This window comes from Colletotrichum scovillei (assembly GCF_011075155.1).
Source record: "Colletotrichum scovillei strain TJNH1 chromosome Unknown Contig00008, whole genome shotgun sequence".
NCBI classification, from domain to species: domain Eukaryota; kingdom Fungi; phylum Ascomycota; class Sordariomycetes; order Glomerellales; family Glomerellaceae; genus Colletotrichum; species Colletotrichum scovillei.
The window spans coordinates 2,714,480-2,731,140 of NW_023336266.1; the positions used below are offsets into that span (position 1 = coordinate 2,714,480).

General features: G+C 54.7%; 3 protein-coding genes across 3 annotated transcripts; 1 reads left to right on the forward strand and 2 right to left on the reverse strand.

The window, feature by feature from the left end:
* Positions 1 to 85: 85 nt before the first annotated feature.
* On the reverse strand, positions 86 to 1,361 carry HER10_EVM0012855 (translation machinery-associated protein 22; the record flags this gene model as incomplete). The annotated part of the gene is made up of 4 exons (XM_035482235.1): positions 814 to 1,361; positions 713 to 732; positions 560 to 647; positions 86 to 501 (listed from the first exon to the last, which is right to left on the reverse strand). Exons 1-4 carry the CDS (start codon positions 878 to 880, stop codon positions 86 to 88), a joined length of 591 nt encoding a protein of 196 aa, XP_035331082.1. The 5' UTR covers positions 881 to 1,361.
* Positions 1,362 to 1,788: 427 nt separating this feature from the next.
* Positions 1,789 to 5,809, forward strand: HER10_EVM0009155 (methyltransferase domain-containing protein). Its single transcript, XM_035478654.1, has one exon. The coding sequence runs from the start codon at positions 2,405 to 2,407 to the stop codon at positions 5,438 to 5,440; it is 3,036 nt and encodes a 1,011-aa protein (XP_035330882.1). The 5' UTR covers positions 1,789 to 2,404; the 3' UTR covers positions 5,441 to 5,809.
* A 157-nt stretch (positions 5,810 to 5,966) lies between these two features.
* Positions 5,967 to 11,356, reverse strand: HER10_EVM0002943 (uncharacterized protein). Its single transcript, XM_035472634.1, has 5 exons — positions 9,587 to 11,356; positions 9,421 to 9,516; positions 8,719 to 9,359; positions 8,537 to 8,660; positions 5,967 to 8,483 (listed from the first exon to the last, which is right to left on the reverse strand). The coding sequence occupies exons 1-5, from the start codon at positions 9,768 to 9,770 to the stop codon at positions 6,094 to 6,096; spliced, it is 3,435 nt and encodes a 1,144-aa protein (XP_035330517.1). The 5' UTR covers positions 9,771 to 11,356; the 3' UTR covers positions 5,967 to 6,093.
* Between the last annotated feature and the right edge of the window lie 5,305 nt (positions 11,357 to 16,661).

Genomic DNA, 16,661 nt, shown 5'->3' on the forward strand with positions numbered 1-16,661 from the left:
TGGATTTACATGGCGTATTGGGAATAATGACAGAAACATGATGACGGCCAGGCATACTCAATTGATGGATTACGCCTTTCAAGGCTCAAGCTGTCGGGGCAGCCTTTTTCTTCTTGTCCTCGACCAACTCAATGTTATCCTCGGGTATCTCCTTATACTTTTCCAACAAAAACTCCTCAATCTCGTCGCTGACGTCTCCTTGAACGACAATCTCCTCGCTACCGCTTGGGGTCTTGGTGACGGACGAGCCAGTCGCAAACTTCTTTCCAAACTCCTTGGCAACCTTCTTATTCTCGAGACCGAATGACTCGAGGCCAGAGACTGACGTGACGTACTTTCTTTTGTTGCGCTCGATCCGCTTGATAGTGACCATACTGTTGGCCAACTTGTCGGCTTGCTTGGCCTCCGCAGCTTCGGCCTTGGCAGCCTTCTTCTGTGCGTCTTTGGCGGCTCGCTTCTGGGCGTCTACTGAAAGGGATGCGGTCGCTTGTTCAAGGGCCTCTGTGGATGAAGTTGTAAGCATCTCGTCCCAGTGGCTTGGAGGTGCGGGGCCTCATACCTGCTGACCAGATTCTCGCAAAAAGGTCGGGATGCTTCTTTTCTAGCCAGTCCTGGCACTTCTTTACGGTGCCTCCATACTCGCAGTACTAAATCGGGACAGTTTCAATGAGTATCCCGAAGGCTTGCGGAGTTTTGATTAGCCATGACGTACCTCTGGAGGAAGAGTGCAGACTACACGTGGGGTAACAGGTCAATATTCGCGCCTCGAGAATCTGTATTTTTTGGAAGTCAAGGTTGGTCGTATTGACTTACCACCGCAGTAGGTTACATGGCGGCCTTGAGGCTCACCAGAGGTTTCTGACTTGTCATTGTCGGCCATCACGATCTGAAAGGGCCGTTTGTGACAGTAAAAAGGTCGCTCGAAAAGGATGTGAAGCGGAGGAATCGAGTAGTTAAGGGACGCGTGCCTCTCTCTCTTCTCGGTCTTCCAAGGACGGCCGACTGCGGGGTTGATTTCGATGGCGGGGCAATGGATCAACTGCCACAGCAGACCACCTCATCTTTGCTGCTTAGGTAATTGATGTGGCTGGTGATGCGGGAGAGGTCGACATAGCTCCAGCCACAAGGAAGTTGACTGCCGCCGACCGCGCTGCCGCTGTCAATGTCAAGCTCCAAATTCACCTTCCCCACAGACATCACCAACAAGACGCGAACTCGGCATGCAAGTGATTCAACCTGCATCAACACCCCCGCCGCTCGCCGTTTGCATTCGGTGATGGTCTACGGAGCACTCCTCTTCTGTTTCTCAAGGTGAGGTCACCGCCTTTGCCCGTGGCGGGACTGAAACGGAACATTGTAGCATAAGAACGTTGACGCCCAAGCCTGAGCTCGGCGCACGCTGCTACACGGATCGAGCAGTCAAGACCGATATTTCACCAGATTCTTGCATGAAGAGACCGTATGAGCTCCATGCGACGGTCAATAGTTTGTTCTCCGCAAGGCCAGCTCAGAGACCTTCCAACTACTGGATGTAGCTTCGTCAAGTGACCAGCCATCCAATCCAGGTCGCTTTTAAGCGCCCGTCGAGCGCCTGTCATTATCATTGGTCGGTGGCACGATAGTTCTGCGTCCCCAATCAGGCTTGCTCCCACCTTCCCGCCTCTCGTCTTCGCGCGCGCCAGCCAGTCGACGCCGTGAACGCTCACAAAGGCCATGTTCTTCTTCCATGTGCTTAAATTAGATTCTCTTCCTTGGGTACCCATTGGCCAGAAGACTTGTTCGTCGCTCGATGGGTTAACCTTTTCGGACGGGGATGTGTTCGTCGTCTCCTCATCACTGCCTCCCATGCGCCGGTAGCACATCCCCATTCGGGCCAATGCAGTGTATGCAGCAGGCGCGCTGCATTCAAAGTGCTACCTAGTGACTGCAATGCATCATTCCAAAGATGCTGTGCTGTCCGTCTTGGGTGCGCATCTCACCGTTCCGTCGTGCGTTTGTGTGTGCGCATAACGTGTTCGTACTTCGCAACCCACTCGCGCGGCCTACTAGTTAGCCGCCTCCCGCCCATGCTACTGATGATGAGCAAGGCCTCATCAGAGTATATCACTTGGCCCTGGCCAACCGCCGAGCCTCCTCTATTCCTCCTTTTCCCTCTTCTCATCTCCTTCTCCGCGTCATTGCTGTTTGCAAACTAACCTTTAAGGCTTCGTTGATCGAGGCAGCCTGTCGTTTACACGATTTTCCTACTACCCTTCAAATAATAACATTCACCAACGCAACGACGCCGGCCGTCTTACGACCAAAGCTGTTTTGACACCCAACGTCGCATTTTGCCTATATTTATACCGTTACAGCACATAGGAACCGCAAGTCTATATCAGGATATCTGACTGCATAGGGGAAAATGGCTGAGATTATTCACTTACCATCATCGACATACAGACCTCCCTCCCCTTCGCAGGCTCGGAGGCAGGGGAGGTCACTTAATACTATAATGGAGGAGGAGAGCGAGGATGTACAGTATGCCACCGACAAAAGGCAGCTTAGGAGCCAAACCTCAAACCTCAACATTGAGGCCTGGCTATCGCCCCTGAGCGACCACTTTCCCACACCAAGAGGCTTCCACTTCCTCTCCGCTCCCATCTTGCCGTCATCGCCGTCAACTGTATCGGCTGATGAGAGCAGCTCTCCCTCAACATCGTCAAACCCGTGGAACAACAACAGATCAAGCGTCATGACCGATGTCACCGAGTTTGACGACCTATACGATGTTACCGATGAGGATGAGCCAACCTCGCTGCGCCGAGTACCGTCCCGCAAGGCCTCCGTGAGGCGGCTTAACTCTAGTCGCAATGAGATGGCCAAGCAGAACGCGACTGGCGCTCGCAGAGCTTTGCCTCCCCTCGTCATTCCCGGTGCTCGGAACACTTCTACGGATGATTGGTCTGCTGCCAGTCTCAAGAAGACCCTCGCATCACCAGTGCCACCAACACCGCCAACTCGCGTCGAGATGTCTCCTCAGGTCTTCTCATTCATGCAGGCGAAGCAGGCCCAAGAGATCCCTACAATCTCGGCACCACCATCACTCGATGGCAGCCTGAGCTCAGAGCAGTTGGCACACATGTCAGCGCCGCCAACGCCCATCATCGGTAGCGACAATGGCAAGGAGGAAGACTGGTCTGGTGTGCGACTGCAACCCGGCGCGTTGGCAACTCTGCACGCCCTTTCTGGTGATAACGATAGCCTGCACGAGCACGATCATGACCACTCAGACCAGGTTCTCGAAATTCCTCAAGAGCCCATCCCCGAGATGCGCCAACAGCCTCTGCGCCTATTCACCAATATCCGTCCCGAGGCCCCGCGCGCGGCCGTCCTTACCCCGAACTCCCGCCGTCAGTCTTTGGCCGATCTCACCAAACTCGACATCCCTTCCCCTGGCGGCTTCTTCTCTGGACTTTCTCCCAGAACGAGGACAACATGGCACATGCCCGCGGCAAACATCGAAGATGTGGTGCCGCCAACATCCACCACCGCCGAGCAGTTCTACCGCTGCCCCTGGAACATGGACGCTTCCGTGCCCCCAGTGCCGTCAGCACCAGCCAAGCTTATCATCAACGATGCTGCCGAAGATTTCTACCGCAGCTCGGTCCCTTCGTCTTCCGCAATTGTAGAGCAAATCATCGAGGTGGACAATGAGGAGATGGATGAGGATGACATGCCAACTGCCAGGCCCATCGTCCCCGCCAACGCCTCAAGCTCATCGGTAACGCTTGCTGAGCCAACCTCCCCCGACGCCGAGGATGTACCGACAGAGATTGTGACGGTCTACGACCCTGAGTACGCTCGAAAGCAACAGGAGGTTACCCTCTCAAACCTGGATCGCACCGAGCTCTGGCTCAGGGCCCAGCGCGCATACCTGAAGCCCGTCGAGGCTGCAGAGGAGACTGAGGAAGACAACAGCCTCGACACCATTCCCGAGGCTGCCGACGAGGAAGTTGAACACTTCCCTGAGCAAGAGATTCCTGCTTCTTTGCCCAGGAAGAAGATGGTCCGCTTCTCCGAGGTCGTCTCCAAGACCGATATCCCCCGCCGTCTGCCCTCCAAGCTCTCCAGACAGGAATCGGCCTACTACCGCGCCTTCCAGGATTACGTCGTCCGTTCCAGCAAGCAGGACGTCATCGTCCACCAGCTCCCTCGCTTCGAGGCCCTCCAGGCCCAGCGCGTATGCCTCCGCGAGTTCCACCGTAACCAGCTGCTCGGCAAGTACCAGCTCAGTGTCGTGCCCCAGTCCGCCAAGAAGCGCCTCAGCGCAAACGTTGCCCGCGGCGACGACATCCTCCACGACGACCCCGAGAAGCTGCGTCGCGAAAAGGAACACGAGGCCATGTCTCAGATGGCCATGCCCACCTGGCACGTCGCCGCCATGAAGATGCTCAACGGCGGCAAGCTCATCTCTGCCCCCGTCGCCAAGCGCCTCGGGCGCCTTTCCCGTATGGCACCCGGCCGCGACGGCGTCGCCCGCGACAGGGCCCGCATCCTCGACCTCGGAGGTCAGTCCGCGTGCGACTGGGCCTGGCACTGCGCCCTTCAGTACCCCAACACCAAGATCTACACCGTCACCACAAAGACGATCCGCCAGCTGTCCAACTCCAACGTCCGCGGTCCTCCCAACCACCGCCAGGTGGCCGTCGAGCGCCTGACCCGCCTGCCCTTCAAGGACGACCAGTTCGACCTCATCTCGGCACGCGAGCTGCATAGTATCCTCAAGTTCGTCGGCGAGAACGGCGAAGACGAGTGGGAGACGTGTCTCAAGGAGTGTATGCGCGTGCTCAAGCCCGGCGGCTACCTCGAGTTCTCGGTCCTCGACTCGGACATCTTGAACGCCGGGCCCATGGGCCTAGCAAAGAGTGTCGAGTTCGGCTTCGACCTCAAGACGCTGGGCTACGACCCCAATCCGACAAAGATGTTCCTCGGCCGCCTCTCGCGCGCAGGCTTCGACGAGGTCCGCCGCGCGTGGATGTGCCTCCCCATGGGCGCCCGTCCCCAGTCCCAACAAACGCAGGCGCAGAAACCTCTGCCCTCGCTGCCCCCGCTCGCCGTGCGGGAGAGCCCCGACGGCGAGGAGGTCAGGACGGTGCAGATGGAGGCCATGGTCACCGGCAGCACGGACGGCGTCGCCAACGTCACGGGCATCGTCGGGGGCTGGAGCTGGGAGCGCTGGCTGCTGCGGTGCGAGATGGAAAAGGTCAGCGGCGAGCTGCGCCTTGCGGACACGGTGACGGCCGGCGCGGCGATGCGGGAGGCAGGCAAGAGCGTCGAGGGCGTCGCTGCCATTGTCGAGGAGGGACGTGGATGCGGCGCCGGGTGGAGGATGCTGAATGGTTATGCGAGGAAGCCCAAGACCGGCACGGGACTCATCTCTGTCGGTTTCGAGGTTTGAAAACAAGCTCGCATAGAGTCGAGCTGATACTGACACATCTTCTCTCGCTCTATCTCTCCACCTCTTACGTATATACATATATATATACACTACACCCCCATTCCCCTTTGTTTCCCCTTTCCTTTGTTCAGAAGCAATGATGGCAGGATGGGAATATGATTACGGAAGTGACGGAAAAATCAAGTACATGGTCATGGAAACGTATGTGCATATGGGCTGTAATGAACTTTGCGGGCGCGCGCGGCCGTGGTCAACAGGCGCTGGAGGCTTGTGCATGGGAACGGGAATACCGGTGGTTGACTAGATGTCGAGCACTTTGAATAGGCATGTTCTGGTAGCTAAATGACACTTTGACCTTTTGGTCAGCAGCCTTGTCTCTTGCCCTCACATGCAATGTGCGCTCCACCCTCTTTCCATGATAGGTAGACAAGTAAGTCCAAAGCTAGGACGGTAGCTATCACCGAGGAGATGCTTCTGGTAGAATGTTTGTCATCAAATAATCAGGCCACCAGGGACCTTTGGTATCGTTTCATTAATAAGTTAAGCTGTATCGAAAAGTATTACAAACCTGGGTATTTGGGGAAAGATGATTCCAGCCTATACATGACACATGAACAAAAGCAACGTCCCATCTACCCAACCCCAATTCGTCGCTATGGGTTGGTATCCATCTTTTCGCCTACTGGCGACCCGGTCTGTACGTTGATGGTATCATTGTCGCCTAGCCGTTCCCTCTCCTCAGCACCTGATACTGAGGGCAGCCCCGACGAGTCCCTAGGCGTCTTGGCCGACGTCGGTACGATAACGTTAAGAACGCAGTCGTCAAGATGTTCGTAAAATTCTTGGGCTGTTCCGAAATAACTCTGGCAGATTGAGCACTTGGCACCGTCTCCTCGGACATTGCCGGACCCGCTGATGATGAGCTTCCGGCTATTGGGAGGCGTCTGCTCAACGTTATGTACCGAAGTGAGATGTCGCTTGAACACGTCCGCACGATTGAACGCCTTCTCATATGCAGTGCCTACCCCTGGGCAGAATGGACAAACCATCGTCCCCTTGTAGTGTGTCAGTGCATGCCGATTCTTGTCATACTTGCGCGCGAATCCTTTCGTGTGGTACTCGCAAGTCTCTATCGGGCACTTTTCCGGACGTTCTTCTTGGTGCGTAAGCATGTGTGCTGCAAGATCCTTGAAGACGCGACCGCAATCTGGGTGAGGACACCGAGTCCGATTATCCAGGGTTTTGCTTGATGGGCTGCTCATCTGAGAAGACACCATTGATTCAGCGGGAGCTATCATCAAGGGGACAGCCGGCGGTGCTGCCGCTAGCATCGTTGGACCGAATGTAGGAGATCGCACAGGCGGTGGCGGAGGTGGCGCCTGGGTGAAGTACTCAAGCGGCTGTTTGTAATCGGCCTCTTCCCCTCCGCTCGAGTCGTCCTGGTCTTGAATATCAACAGACTGCCGCACCTCTCTCATCCAGTCCTTGAGAATGGTCATGGGCGGCCAATCTCCACTAGCCTTTCCACCTCTGTGCGGGTTGAAATGCGCTCTCCGGAGATGCGCTGCCGCATTGTAGTAGGCCCCGTATCGTTTCTGCGTCACACACGCTTTACATTTTGCAAGTGGTATGACAGGTTGCGGCAACGTCGGGCTATAGGTATCTGGCTCAGTGCATACCCAACGCCTCACCAGTGAAGCGTGTTTGGCATCGGTATGCCTACGGAGCTCGTGTTCGCCTCTAAACCCTTCGGGGTACTCATTACACTTTATGCAGTAGACGCGACGTAAGGGGGGCCGCTGATACGTCGGCCGCCCTCGACCGCCCGAGAGTGGGGACTCCAAAGGCCTCAAGGCGCCTCGGGGAAATGTTGGACTCTCTCCGACGGTATGCCGGCGGCCCAAAGGATCTATTCCTTGGGGCGAAGTAAGGTAATCCGGACCTATTGTAGCGGCAAATGGGTCTCGGTCTGATAGCGGGGCCGGGTTCGGGATCCAAGGATCGCCCAAAGCTCGAGGGTCGTGCATAGGACGTCTGGGTTCTTCGCTGGGTTTGGCGATGGGCGGAAGAACGAACATACTGGTACGTGCTGGAACTCTTTGCCTGAGGAACCCGTTGAATGTGGCTGCGCCTTCCATGTTGCCATCTCCAAGATGTATCAAGAAGTCTTTGGAAGAAGCAAAACCCTGCTGACCCCAAGTGTCCTTTCTCATAACCATGTACAAGGAGTCTGTGATGGCCCTGTCTCGTTCATCGAGATCCGCGGTCTGTTCGTCGAGTAACATGGGCCCAGAACTTGCAAAGAGCGTGACCAGAAGCTTGTAGACGCTGTTCATGGCGTGCGCACCGCCTGTCCCCCTCCAGGTCGGAGGAGTGTGCGATGATAGGCGTCTCGGCAGGTAAGAGGCAATGTCCACCAAGATCGTACGCACAACACTGAAGATGCAAAGTGCAATAAACACCGCGCACCAGCTCTTCGGGTCTTGTGGCCCCTTCTTGACCGTGGTACTCTCAAATGCCTGGAGGAACTGCGCCGTACAATTGTAGAGTAAACGATAATGAGCATCTTGATCGACTTCATCCGTAAATAGGGGTCGGTGGGGTGGGCCTCCGTCGAGGCGAATCGAAGGTTCTGGTTGTTGAAGGTCCCAGAACATGACCTCTCGCAGCAACAGTTTCGCCCGATATAACACTGGGAATACTGCTTCCTCCATCTCTCTCGTGGCCGCAATTAGACCGCTCGTCTTCAGAAGGTGAAGAAAGTTGTATGCAGTTCCTCCGCCATTCCAACTTGCTGTTAGGATATTCAAGATTGGCGGTGGCCGATCGATCGTTTCTCTAGGGTAGTGTGAAAGCGTAGAGTTGGCTAAAGGAAGATTTGCAAGTTCTTCCGTCCACCAGAACCCGTCATCAAAATCAAGATTTGCTTTGACCGCATGTAGTATGTCCGGTGATATGCGGTAGCTATTTTCTAGATGCTCGTTCATGCTTCTTCGCTGGGCTAGCGGAGATGTGATTGGAGTCTGTGATTGTCTTGGAGATACTGGAGCTTGTTTGTTAGACCGGGTCTGTTTCTCGTAAAACTCGAGCACTAACCTGGAAGCATGATGTCCGAAAAGGCGTCAAGGGGGCCACGATGACAGCCGATAGCCTTCCAAAAGTCACTACTGGGACTAAGTGGCTGGTCCGCGCAATAATAACAGGGCTCGTTCGAATCGCACTACCATTATGTGTCAATGAACCTACACCAAAAAGCTGTAGTGGACTATCATTCTTACCGGTTGCTTAGTAGCCATACAGCGCAAGCATGGTCCAGAGTCTTGAAGCAGCCTGAGCTCGCCAATCGACTGGAGCCGAGACTGACCAACTCTACTACGTTTCAAAGGGGGCAGCAACGGGTCGACTTCAGAATCAACAGAGCCGCGTCCTGGAGCGGAATATTCGCTGACTAGCGAGTAGGATTGAAGAGTATCGCGGCGTTCTTTCGGCTGGCTTGTTGTCAAAGGAGCTAGCTGGGTGCTGGGCGATGGCTTTGGAAGTTGGAGAGCCAGCGGCTGCTTTCCTGTCTCGGGGCCCCATGGTCGCAATGTCTGGTATTCGGGAAAGGAAATCGGCGGTGTGTTGCCGACTGACATGCCCGAGTCGCGATGGGGGTGCAATGTATGCTCTCGGGCATGATTGTCCCGCTCGTCCTTGTTGTGGAAACCGTAGATGTAATGTATGCAGCGCTCGTCCCAGCACTTGAAAGAGGACGTGGACCGGGACGACGGTGACAGGCTTTCCCTCATCTTCCATCCACGGACTACCGGGTCGTGTCCTTCAAGATTACGGTCTAACCAAGCCGCATAGCCAGTCGGCGCTTCGTCATACAGAGATCGTTTAAGGGCATCAACCATGTTTGGGTCCAGCAGATCGTAGCCTGGAAACTATGTTAGAAACTGGCTACGAGGTAATATCTGGGCGGGACGGGGGCAATTCACCTTGCTCTAAGCAAGCAGTCTCTATACATTCGCATCGGTACTGCAATGACCGAGCCTCCTCGAACTCAGAATTGATTGGTATACTGGCAGAAATATCTAAGAGCATTGTTAGTCAGACGATTGAGAGGGAGACCAGGCAAGACATTATTGAAGCGCGGCATCTTACGGTGATGATCAGAGTAGGCTTGTAGAACCCGCAACTTGTGGCGAAGCATGTCAAGCTCCAACTTGGCATTGAGACCATACTTTGCGGGTAGCAAGGCAGCAAGCCTTGCTTGAATCTCGGCCTGCTGATCGAGAAGTTGTCGGATGGCGCTATCGAGGCCGGGATCGGTGAGGTCGGCCGCCATTCCTCCCGGGCCACGAGGGCGTCCTCCTCCCACCAACGACGACGACAGTATGGGCGAACTCGAGAATTGTAGTGGACAAGGCGCAAGGAGAAATTGCACAAGTAGACATGAGTTGTCGTCTGCTCTGCTTCTCAAAAAGCCGTTTCGTTCACACGTCGATGTGACTGGTACGGGTGCATCAGATACAAGCTTTTAAGAACCGATTCACGCCGTTTCTCGAATCCTCTCTAGTTGTAGACGCGATGTGCATATCATCAGTCGTTGGGAAGGCGTCTAGGGGTGATGCTATCGTTGTTTTGGCGTTGCTTTTTGTTGGCGGTTTTGCCGCGGGCGTTTTTTGTGTAAGGTTGGAATGGACTAGGCATGTATGTGACGGTCGGGTTCATGCTTTTTCTAAAAGATTGATCAATGGGTACCGATTAGTATGTTGCATGCTGTTGCTCGCTTTTCTTCCCGGCGTCCGCAGATCTTTCTCTGTCTTTGGCGGATTCGAGTTATTTCCAACTTTTTTTGCCTCATTCCCACCAGGGGTGGTTCGTCAGGATCGAGCGAGGTGATGTAAGGTACAACAAGCGAGACTTGCGCAGCTTGCTTGGATGAGCGGGACCCTTGATCGAGTTTCCATTCCAGTTCCAGGTCTAGCTCCAGGTCCAGATCTAGCTCCAGTATCCAGCTCTAATCCACAAGTGGCTGAGATGTCAGCGAGCGAGAGACAGGTGGTGGTGGTGGTAGCGGTAGCGGTAGTGGTAGTAGCTGCTGATGGTATGCGGTCTCCGGTTTTGTTTCCGATGCAAGCTTGGTCCTCACTGCCGCTCAGATTTCCGTCTCTTTTCTGGGCCGACCTTGAAAGAAGAAACACACAGTGCACAGGCGAGACGAAGGAGAGGGAGAGGGAGAGGGAGAGGAGGAAGAAGGATGATGCAGAGAGATTGTGAAGAATTGGACAGGCCGGAAAGAATTCAGGGCAGGAATCTCGGTACGGTGGGTTTGAGGGTCGGATTTTGGCGGGAATGGTCTGGATAGCGAGTGAGAGCACCCTACCCGATCGCGGTGCTGGTGTGCTCCTCCCTCATTGGGGAGACAGGACCTTTTATTGCCTTGTTACCAGGCCAGGGTTCATTTGGGGAAGTGGGGCTATCGTGGCTAACGGTCTTGTAAGGTAGATTAGAGCAAGATATGGAGCAGAGCAACGCGACGGCGAGCAAGCTGCAACTGCAAGAGAGCAGGGCAAGGGTGGAGAGAGAGAGAGGCGACGTGATGCTGGTGTCCCGTCGGAAGACAGAGAAAAAAAAAAAAGGGACCCCAGCTGGGTTCCGGTTTGGACCTGGAAAGGAAGGGGGGGGGGGGGGGGTGGTTTGATTACAAAATTGAGAAACGGTGCCACAGGGGAGACGACGGGTTGAACGGCGGACAACAGACAACAGACAATATGATACGGATATTATTGTTGATGATCCGGCCTGACAAGTAGATGGCAGGGACACCGTGACGGAGGCTGACAGAGAGGAAGAAGAGGGTGAGAAGGCAAGAGGGAGAAGAACACCAGAAGAAAAAAAAAGAAAGAGGCTGGATGCACCCACTCTACACGCAGCGTAGTAGTTTGGGGGACGAGGATGGGGATGCGCCCAGGATGATGAAGACCAAAGACCGGGACGGGTGAAGAGCAGCGACAGGTCCCAGCTGGGATCTGGCAGGGTGTCTTTTGCTTTGCCGCCTTGCGCAAGCAAGCAATTGGATAGGTAGAGCAAGGTAAGGAAGGTACTTCATCCACAACACACTTCACTTACCTAGGTACCTCGTTGCCTTCCTTGCCTTCCTTGCCTTTGGACCTTGGGCAAAACGTAGCTGACAGATATGGTTGGCTGTGAGGCAAGCACACGGTAAGATATCCCAAGGCCTGGAGGGATTATGGATGCTGGTTATGGATATGGATACCTTATGGATATGATGACGGGACGGAATAACTAAGGAAGGAAGGAAATATGGAAGGTCTTGAAAATGCCATATCCGTACCTTGCGAAGTACGAGGTAGCCAGCTGCCTCGCCTCGCTTCTTTCATACCTACCTACCTCATGATCCATCCCATTGCTAATAGTCCTCTTTCCCATGTCAATATAGCACCTTCTCCCGATCTTCCATCTCCTTCCTACCTATGTCAGGTACCTGCTCTCAGGTACCTAGGGTTAGTAGTTTACTCCTTGCGCTTTCCTCGCCTCCACCCTTCCGCCCTTTCCCCTAACATCGACGGAATGCACATCACTCGCGGGGCAGGTACTGTACTTCCAGGCCCCAAGCCGAGTAAGGTAATGTGCGATACCTCACTTCAGCTTGTCACGTAAGGTAAGGGGCTGTGTGGCTGTGGGTGTTCAAATTTGACCCAAAGATCTCGTTGATACCCGCAATGATTGTGACCAACCTACCTAATGTCCAACCTGTACTCCGTACTCCGTACCCTTCAACGTTTGCCTCCTGCCGGCCCTGACTCCGTCGAGCCCTTCAGCAACTTCCCTCTTTTATCTGACCCCTCCCATCCGCTCCGCTTCTTCCCATCCCTAACTTGCCTCACTACCTTAGTGTACCTTACTGTCCGCCACTTGGAATAACCCTAATGAACCGCTTACCTTCAGCGCCGACACCTTATCCATCCCGATTCAGCTTATTTCGTCAACCACAGACCACCGTACCTAGACATCAGCTGCTCCTCAAAATTCGACTACCTCGCCACGGGATATCCCTGGATCTTGTATCAGGGGTTTTCCGTCCCAAGGTTGAGTGAGGTCCTTTACTTCCTATCCAAGGCACGTTGTTCCGCATCGTCCATTATGCCTGCCGGCGCAATCACCACCGGCATCATTCCATCATCTACTTGAGCCCATGAACAGCACCAAACAGTGTCATGGACAATTGCATTTCTCCTTTTCTCTAGCCTCGGTGCCGCTCTTTGACAGCCTGCCCTTCACTCCGTAAAAGGTACAGACGACTACCAATAGTCCATCCTTCTCCATCTCGCTGGACGCACTGTGGGAGACTTCGGCCGCCATCCGACCGATGTTTATCCAAGGGTCTTTCATTGTACCCTCCTTACCCTACCTGCGCATCCCATCCACGGCCGGACAGACACCATGTATGGTATGCTTACCTTGCCTCATCTTGGCTTCCCTAGCAATGCCGTCCTAATCGTCTTTCCGATTCCACGTTCAGCCTGAGGCGTTTATAACGCTCTCGAAACTACCGGTCTTCTAGTTCCATTGATCCCCCTCTCTCTGACACCCCCAGGAAGAGTCGATAGTCGACCAGTGGCAACACAATCCGCATAACTGTGCCATGGTCATTGCTGGATCTAGCAGGTAAGGCGGGAGCGGACTTATCGAGCATATGTTGGCCTCGCACGCCTTACGCCTCTTATCAGCTCCCCCTTCGGCCTTACCTCGCCCGTCTCCCATTCAATGACGCCCGTCTTGGAACCGTACCGCCCTCCGATTCGCACGGGGCATGGGTCACGACCAATGCACACACCTCGAGTCCCTGTTGTCTAGCATCCCACACCCCCGCCTCATCCCAGCTTCTTCCCAACCAAGTTACATTAGCCACTTGCTTGACTGGTTAGCTTCCTAGCTCTTTTGAACCAGCAGCTCGCAACAGACCGCGTTTCTGTCCCGACTGCCTTCAAGCCGCATACTGTCGCCGTGGTCCCAGCGCAACCTCGAGCTGCTTTCATGATGACTGCTACACCACGGAATCTCGAGCTACTGGGGGCTATGGAGAGAGAGAGAGAGAGAGAGAGAGAGAGAGAGAGAGAGAGAGGGGAGAGGGACAAGAAGTTCACAGCCGTTGTGTCATTGAGGGGGTGGTCAGCCGCCGCACACTCTCTCAGTCAACCACAACCAGTCTGGCACGTTTGCCTCCAACCCCTTGAGCCTCGACCTGTCCCATGAATCCTACTCTTACCTTCTGGTAGGGTCTTCTGGTAAGTCTCGTTCTTTACCGCTTTATTTCCCGCCTTGCGAGTGGAGGCGCTGAGGAAAAAGGCAATCAGAGACGGGCAAGTGAGGGCCTCGGAGAAAGAAACTACTTACCTAGTGTACATATGTAGAGAGCCCAGAAAGCTCCATCCAACGGGTTCATGGGGCCCATGAGCCAGGCTGTGGGCGTCGACAACGTGGGGCCGCTTGCGCCATCTCCGACTCCCCGACCGCCGGCCGCTGCCCCCAAGTCAAACAAAAGCCGACTAGTAACAGGGAGAGAAAAATATCAGACGAGACCAGACTAAACGTCTGTTTAGCCTTACTGTCCGTCCGTCGCCTCCGTCCTGTTTGTGTGCCCTTCGGCTTCGTCTCGAGCCAGTCCGTCTGCTCCTCGCACGAGTCTTGACGTCTGTCAGCTGCATTGGCAGCACATAACCACTCGCTGCCCTGACCGTTCAAGCTTTCCCTTCAGTATTTCAGCGAGTAATCAATCTTCCACGCTGACGAGAGCTCAACTACCGTCTGCCAAAGCTCGCTTCTACGTCGCAATTGTGTACACTACGCAGCAGCCAGCAATGCGCTCCATGGACTGCTGAGCCGGGCCTGGCCTGGCCTGGCTTCCCTTAGGCTTTTCGCTCGCTAGTGCAAGCTTGCAACGTCAGGTTCTATTCGGGTTGGGGGCGGTTCTCGAAGCATCACGCGAGTGCAGGGGGATCCCTCTATGGGCAAGAAATTGCGACATTTCCGCCTTGCCTGCCAGTGTGCGCAGCCACCAGCCTGCGCAACAGCTCTCCGTCGCAGCTCTTAGAAGACAGCCCTGGCTGGTCTTCGCCTCGAATCTCATCTCGCTCTGTCTCTCGACGACGCGGGTGTTTCCCGTCATAGGCGCGATTGGAAGGCACCTGGAGCCAAACCGACGTCTATATGACCACGCCCACGCCACACGGGCCAGCTTGCTAGGCTCCACGTGGGCCATGGAGTCCGTGGTACGATGCTGGGGGGCAGTCCCGGCAGAAACAAGCATGTGCCGAGTCACCGTTACAACCTGCAGATAGCTGCTGCGGGTGACGGCGAAAATGGTGGATCACAACCACAGCTTGCTGAGAGCAAGCCTGCCCTTAAAGCAGCGACAGACATGCAGCGTCGACCGTCACACGGCCGATGGGGTTGGCCGTGCCAGGCTCTAGGCCTTAGGCCTGACAAGCGGTCTCTCGATCGAAGCACCACGACTGGACGGACGATTCTCTTTTCACCCCACCATTTCCTGCCGCTCTCCTCTTGGACGAAGTCAAAAGTCACTTGGATGGAGAATGTGCGAAGCAAGATATTGGACAAGTCGCAATGCTCTGTAATCGTACAGAACATCTCGGACACGAGACCAACTTGATCACATCCTTTCCTTGCAACAGAAGCCCCGGTCCACAGTCGTACGCGTCGGTTCATCATCTAACACGGTCAAGACAACTTACTCGAAGAGCCGAAAACTCTCCTTGGACAACACTACTAAGCGATATGAAGTTGGCCGTTGCACACAGGGGAGAGTTCAGCCCGACTGAGAGGGCCCGCAAGACATCGAATAGACCCTGTTCACGGTGAAGGGCATGTAAAGTTCAACAATACTCAAATGTTCGCGGCTTGAACTGCAATAGCACCATGGTTAGACCATGATGCCCTGGTACGTGCTCACGGCTCGTTCGCCATGGCACATGAGCCGTGTCTTGCCATGAAGTCAAAAAGCTTTTCAAGGTAGGGATGTCGCTAGATTTTGAGTTGTGGTTGATGAATGCAGGAGATGAGGAGCACGCAGTCCATATACCCGTCACTGCCCGTACCACACCTGGCAACCCTAGCATCCTCCTGGCCGGTTGAATTGGTATCTAGAGGTTGCTATTTGGCATTTCCGGAACGTTGGTTGGTCGGACGTTTTGTACCGTACGGCAGACTTTGTATCGACATGAATAACCCCCCGATGACTCTCGGGCCATCTGCTGGCTCTGGTTCGGTCCAGTGGGGGAGTTCATCCTCCTTGCAAGCCAATTAGTTCTGGCCCCCGGCAACTAGTATCCTGATCCCTGGATCCGGTACCGAATAAGACATCATCGTACAGGCGGCAAATTAGTCAAATAAGCCGCGTGAACAGAAGGCAACGTACCCCGATGCCAAGTAGATGGCCGAGGAGTCTCATCAATAATAATCTAGCAATCTGTCAGGGTCACGTCGGGCGCGGACACGTTTTCGTAACCCTCTGGCAATTTAGACGTTCCGCCAGATTTGATTTTCGAATAGGCACGCCGGCCAAGCCTTCACCCGTTGTTTCGATCTGCTAGTTCCACGCGCGTCAGAAGCAGCACGGTTGGCCCAGCGGCTCCAGCCTTCGAAACGAAACCTCTGCAAAAGGACAATAGGATGGGATGGAAAACAGCGGAATTACTGCCCCGTCACCAGGCTTCCTAGTCTTTTAGGTTTCTCGTCAATCTTGACTACCCGCCTGTCTCATTCCAACAGACATGAGCGAGGCAGCGGGCTGGCTGCCTCTCGAGCCCCTCCTCGATCTCCACGGTCGACTCGACAGATCTCGATTGGACAGCGCGTACCCGCGAGCGAGTCGTCTGTGTCACTGTCAGTGCTGTGCTGCTTGCCGATGTTGTTATTATACGCAGGCATGCAGTCTTATGGCCATACACTATTGCTGGTTTTGAGCATCTTTTATACTCAGCCCTAGACAAAATACCTTTTGCTGTCGTTGATTGTGTGTCTAGGTCAGGCAAGGTACGGACGGCGTGAGGGAAACTGGTTGAATCGGCAGTGTGTGAGGTTGCCAGGTCTTCTAGACACCCCGCCCCCCAAACGCCAGCATTCGTCTCCTCCACGATCGATAACTTTGGTCTCTGTATCGGCAACGACGCACTGATGACAATATGGAGGG